Source organism: Myotis brandtii, unplaced genomic scaffold, assembly GCF_000412655.1.
Source record: "Myotis brandtii unplaced genomic scaffold, ASM41265v1 scaffold1214, whole genome shotgun sequence".
Taxonomy (NCBI): Eukaryota; Metazoa; Chordata; class Mammalia; order Chiroptera; family Vespertilionidae; genus Myotis; species Myotis brandtii.
In genome coordinates this window covers 568,053-574,238 of record NW_005354231.1, presented here as the reverse complement: position 1 = coordinate 574,238, position 6,186 = coordinate 568,053, and the positions used below count along the sequence as shown (strand labels likewise).

Sequence of the window (6,186 nt, the reverse complement as noted above, 5' to 3'; positions counted from 1 at the left end):
GAGCGCGTCGGCGGCCAGCTCCCCGGCGCCCACGTTGGCGTACTCCTCGTTGGGGTGCTTCCTGTTGTAGTGCCTCTTCAGGGAGCCCGAGATGTTGCAGGAGTAATGGCAGTGGGCGCAGCGGAAAGGCTGTGGGGACAAGGAGGACGGTTAGGGGAAGGTGAGCCCCGCCCAGATGGAGCCCCGAGGATGGGGAGCTCGACCACTGAGCCACCCCAGCCGGGCCCAGGCCAGGTCTTCACGGCCTTCAGCAAGCACAGAGCCGCCTCTGCTGTAAAATAAGGCCAGAGACCAATGAAACGACTGAGGGGAGTAAATGCTGTGAAACCATGGGGACCACAGGTTCGAAAGTGGCTGCACGGAGGCCATTCCCTCATCACCACAAACAGCAGTAAACTGATCGCGCTCATTGCTTCTCACACCGGAGCTGAGAGGACTCTGCCGCATCCTCCGCTCATTGATTTTTTGTAATCACTTGTGCTGGCAAAAATGCAATATTTCTGAGACGATCGCGCGAGTTATCAGACAGACAGGATTTTAATTTAACATAAGTCGATCCAATTTCCTTTTTTTTTTTTCCAGAAGTGCTTTAAAAAAATCTCACCCCCTAGGAAGCAGAAGGTGGCGTGAGGTTTTCAGCAGCGGCAGCTCAGTTCTGACAATGTAATAAACCGCCCGCCCTGCGTGCCCCTTTCTCCTCGAACTACACGAGCTGCAGGGAGGAAGGGGAACTGTGACCTCAGACCCCTCACCTCCTACTCAGCTGAGAACCGAAAAGCAGACCGAACGCCAGCCCTCTCCTGCCCACGCTCCCCGCCCGGGGCTCAGTGACGCCCTGACCCGGGGACACGCTCCGGCTGCTGAGCTCGACCTCCGTAGGCATTTTGCTCAGGGATTTCGCTTGAGTTTGATAACTAGACACGCGACTTCGGGCTCGTGTGCTCCCAGCAGCGAGGGGAGTGGAGACGGACCCACGTGCCCCTCTGCGCGGCTGGGAGAGGCCCTTCTGGACGGAGACCAGCTCCGGCTAACGGAGACCAGGACAGAACCCAGAACACCACCTGCTCCTGAGCACGGCCCTTCTCAGTCGTTGGTGAAAAGACTTAGCTGAGCACATTCTAATCTGACAACGCAATGCATGGCTCACTGAGGACCGGCTGGTGTCACACACACATCGAACAGAAATGCCATGTCACAGTGTCTTCCGGACGACGGTCAGGCTGGTTTCCCTTTCGAGAGAACGAGCTCGCCTCCCCCACGAGGTTCTGGCCCCAGGAGAGAGGCCAGGCCCAAGCCGGGCCCGCGGGCAGAGGGAGGGTCAGAACATTTGTCTAACAAACGTGCCCCTCTGCGCGGCTGGGAGAGGCCCTTCTGGAGGGAGACCAGCTCCGGCTAACGGAGACTAGGACAGAACCCAGCACACCACCTGCTCCTGAGCACAACCCTTCTCAGTCGTTGGTGAAAAGACTTAGCTGACCACATTCTAATCTGACAACGCAATGCATGGCTCACTGAGGACCGGCTGGTGTCACACACACATCGAACAGAAATGCCATGTCACAGTGTCTTCCGGACGACGGTCAGGCTGGTTTCCCTTTCGAGAGAACGAGCTCGCCTCCCCCACGAGGTTCTGGCCCCAGGAGAGAGGCCAGGCCCAAGCCGGGCCCGCGGGCAGAGGGAGGGTCAGAACATTTGTCTAACAAGCCAGGCCTGTTTCGGAGCGAAGTCCGCGGTAAGAAGCAAGGTCAGCAGTACGTCTCCCTGAGCAGTTTCCAAAATGGACAGATTCAGAAAACCACATTCTAATCTGACAACGCAATGCATGGCTCACTGAGGACCGGCTGGTGTCACACACACATCGAACAGAAATGCCATGTCACAGTGTCTTCCGGACGACGGTCAGGCTGGTTTCCCTTTCGAGAGAACGAGCTCGCCTCCCCCACGAGGTTCCGGCCCCAGGAGAGAGGCCAGGCCCAAGCCGGGCCCGCGGGCAGAGGGAGGGTCAGAACATTTGTCTAACAAGCCAGGCCTGTTTCGGAGCGAAGTCCGCGGTAAGAAGCAAGGTCAGCAGTACGTCTCCCTGAGCAGTTTCCAAAATGGACAGATTCAGAAAACTGCTGATTTCAGACTGATTCTTTCGTTGTTTTTTTTTTTTTGCAGACTTGCACCGTCACACACCACATTTCTGACTTGCTTTCCAGAACTCACAACCTCCCACTGCTGATTTCAGACTGATTCTTTCGTTGTTTTTTTTGCAGACTTGCACAGCCACACACATTTCTGACTTGCTTTCCAGAACTCACAACCTCCTGGTGCACTTGGAGCCTCACAGACCACAGACCAAGTGCACGCTGCCCAGCGCTGGGCCCTGGGACGCATCTCAGCTCGAGGCAGAAAACGGCGGGAAGTTGGGCCAGGCCCTCGTCCGGGGTCGGGCCAGGCCCTCGTCCAGGGAGCGGGCTCTGAGAGCAGGGCAGGCCCGCAGCGCTGGGCAGCACCGGGCAGGAGACACTCACTCTGGGGGCAAAGGCGAGTTCCTGAAGAGCTCCCTGCGGGAATGGGCCTGGCAGAGGCTCTGTGGTGAGTGACACATCCATGTGGCCAGGCACGTATTCCAGGGATGTACCAGACAGGTGAGGGGGGCTGGTCCCACCCTCCAGCACACAGGCATGTCAGTCACCGCGTCTCACTAAGGCCCCTAAAGAGGACGGCACTGCCCAGACAGGACCACCTTCCAATGAGCAGAGAAAGGAAGACACAGGGTGGAGTGTGGACAGAGCTAGCATCTGCGATGCATGTGCCTGCCCTTTTGTAAGCACTGACTACGCGCCTTCTGTAGAGAGACAGGAGGCACTGCCGTGTCCCCGCATTGCAGGGAGGTGAGAGGCCACACAGGCAGCAGGGGGCAGGGGCCCTTTTGTAAGCACTGACTACGCGCCTTCTGTAGAGGGACAGGAGGCACTGCCGGTGTCCCCGCGTTGCAGGGAGGTGAGAGGCCACACAGGTAGCAGGGGGCAGGACTGCAGGCAAGACAGAGCGACCACAGGGCCAGGATGTATGAAGTCAGAAAAGGGCTCACGCAAAGCTGCCCGCTGTTCCTTCTCCCAGTGACACAGCCCCGAGGGCCCGCATCGCCCGCCTCCCTGCCCTGCCTGTGAGCCAGGCTGCGTGGAGAAGACCGCCCAGAGGGCAGGCCGAGCTCCTGGTGACGGGATCCGCGTAGCCTCCTGGCGACAGTAGCAGCCTGCTGCCTCGGTGCGGGCGGGAGGGGGGCACGCGAGCATTTCCTGGGCACCCGCTCTGTGCAGGCGCGTGCTAGGCATGGTCAGCGATCCCACGGGCGGGGGGTGAGTTGGGGTGACTGTTTACAGCGGTGATGGGAACTGAGACAGGGGGCGGCTGAGGAGTGGGAGAGAGTGCTACCAGCTAGGGTGAGGGCGGAGGGCGGGGACCCACTCATCCCGCGTTGTCAGTCCCGCCATCTGAGCCAGGACCTGGGCTAGCGGAACTAGAGGCCCCGCCCAGGAGGGGGAGGAGCCAGGGGGGCTCTGGGGTTCTCCGTCAGGCCCATCTCATGCCCAGCGGGCACAGTCCCAGCAAACACCTCAGACGTCACTTCCCATGCCCACGCCCATACACCAGCAGCAGCAGCAGCAGCCATGCTAAGGGTCAGCTGCCATGTGCCGGGCCCAATTCTTTATGAGGCAAATTCGCTGGAGTGGAGTGGCTGTCAACAAGCGAACCAGAACGGGCACAGTCCCAGCAAACACCTCAGACGTCACTTCCTGTGCCCACGCCCATACAGCACCAGCAGCAGCAGCAGCAGCAGCAGCAGCCATGCTAAGGGTCAAGCTGCCACACGCCGGGCCCAATTCTTTATGAGGCAAATTCACTGGAGTGGAGTGGTTGTGGAGTGGGCCACGTGAATACTAGCATCTGCATTAAAGGAGCGTCCACTAGAGGGACGGAAGGACAGGGCGGCCGCCCTCTCCCGGCCCCTGCGCATGCTGGGCACTGAGGTCAGCACTCCCGGGCACCATCCCCAGCTCTGCAGCAGGCGGGTGGGCATCCTCACACCTGTGGGGTCAGGGGTTCACTAAGGAATCCAGGATCTGAGGGCGCACGTGCTTGTCCCCAACACCCCATTCCTTCCTCCAAGTCCCTCCTGTCTGAGGGCAAGAGCACGCCACCTCCTCGTGTGCCCCCTCCTCCCCGTGTGCCCCCTCCTGTACACGCCTCCTGGCCTCCCTGTGCCAAGGACAGAGGATGCCACCCTCCTGAACGGAGTCCGAGGCCCAGCTCCTTCCTCCGTGAACCCCGGGGCCCGGAGGCCAAGGCGCCCCCTCCCTTCGGAAAGGCCGTGCGTTGCAGCCGGACCACCGGTGCTCCCGGGCGCCTTACCTTGAAGGAGGCATGCTGCTCCATGTGCCGCAGCAGCTGGGGCTTCTGGGCCGCCGTGTAGTCACACACCGTGCACTTGAACTGCTTCCCTGGGAAGAAGGAAGGGCAGGTGAGAGGCGCCAGGCTCCCCCTCCTGCGTGTGCAGGCAGCGCCAGGCCCAAGGCCCGGGCACTCGAGGACGCCCGTCAGCGGGAGTTCAGGGTCTCAGGGGAACCGGCAGGGAGGGGCGCAGACAGAAGGCGGCCGGGCCCGCCACAGGGGAGGGTGCTGGACGCCGGATAATGCTTCTTTGCAAGTCCTACCAGAATCCCTCTTACCTCCGCATGGGAGGGCAGCTGGGCTGGAGGGGAACCCTTTGGGCTGAGCTTCAAAGGGCTTTTAATTCATGACTAGAGACTCTTGCCTGAGCACGTACCATAAAGGCACCGTGTGCAGCCTTCACCCCCCACCCACCCGCTACAGGTGAGCAGAACCACGCACAAACTCGAGCGCACACCCCGTCTACACTCTCTCTGAAGTCAGAGGGGGCGCGGCACAGCACGGCTTTTTTGCGGTGAATTCTTGCACGCTGTCGGCGTCCGTACAAAGGGCTTCATCGGGCCCTTCACAGACGGATGTGTCTCTGTGCCTGTTGACAGGCAAACCCGTTTCAGGGAAGCCTCCCCGAGATGACCCAGCCCTCAGGAGGCCCGGGGATGAGTCCTCGGGGAAACAGGAACGAACAGGGACAGGGCACGTTAAGGCGCCGATAACTGTGGAAAACTAGGCTCCCTCGCAGGTGGAGGACGGGGTGACGGCTGCATTCCCTTCCGCTGCGTTAAAAGGTGCCGCGAAGATCCACTGAACAGCGAGCTCCTCTCCCGTATTTTAAAACATCGAATCCACAGGCATCGATTTCATGGGACTGGGAGACGAGACGGGGATCACTGCCAGGTTTCCAGGCTGCCGTGTCCCAGCCCCTCCGCGCGGCATACTTTACGTTGTTGCTGCTTCTTTCCACTCGTTTAATCAACAAAAATCAATCAACAAAAGCCTCCTACACATAAGACACAGTTCTAGGCGCCAGGGATACAAAACAAATATAGTAAAAGTCCAAGACCCCTGCTCGCGGAGCTCCCAGTCCAGCGGGAGATGCAGAAAACCGCAAGGAAGAGAAAGAGCAGGAGGCTGAGGGGGAACAGCAGGAGCGTGGAGGAGAGCAGGAGTGATTGGTGGAGGGCCCAGCGACAGAGACAAAAGTGGTGAAGAAGGAAAGGGAAGCCCACGGGGGAAAGGTAAGCCAAGGAGGGACGCTAAGAAACACAGGGAGACTAGCTGGTGTGTCTCAGTGGATAGAGCATCGGCCTGTGGGCTGAAAGGGCCCAGGTTCGATTCCAGCCAAGGGCACATGCCCGGGTTGCAGGCTCGATCCCCAATAGGGGGCGTGCAGGAGGCAGCCAATCAATGATTCTCTCTCATCACTGATGTTTCTATCTCTCTCCCTCTCCCTTCCTCTCTGAAATCAATAAACTATATTAAAAAAAAAAAAGAAAGAAAGAAACACAGGGAGCCTAGCTGGTTTGGGGGGCGGGGGTGTGATTCTGTAACACAGTCTCTAGGGAAGGTGTCTGGGAAAGGGACCCTGGGGCAGAGGCCTGAAGGTGGGAACAAGGTCTCCAGTAACATCGGGGAGAAGGTGCCGGCTCCCCGGGGGAAAGCGACCGGCTCCGAGCCCGGCCAGGGAGAGCGCACCGCCTCCCAGACACCCAACACGAGGCTCAGAGGGGCCGAGAGAGGTCAAGGCTC

The 6,186-nt window shown here is 59.8% G+C and overlaps 1 protein-coding gene across 1 annotated transcript in view; it reads right to left on the bottom strand.

The window, feature by feature from the left end:
* ZFAT (zinc finger and AT hook domain containing) overlaps positions 1-6,186 on the bottom strand; it is a 60,401-nt gene that overhangs the window by 9,578 nt on the left and 44,637 nt on the right. The window contains exons 13-14 of the mRNA XM_014533174.1: positions 4,402-4,490; positions 1-129 (exon numbers count right to left, since the gene is read on the bottom strand). The exon at positions 1-129 is cut by the window's left edge and continues 1 nt beyond it. Coding sequence (XP_014388660.1) covers positions 1-129; positions 4,402-4,490 — 218 coding nt within the window. The remainder of the gene's footprint in view (positions 130-4,401; positions 4,491-6,186) is intronic.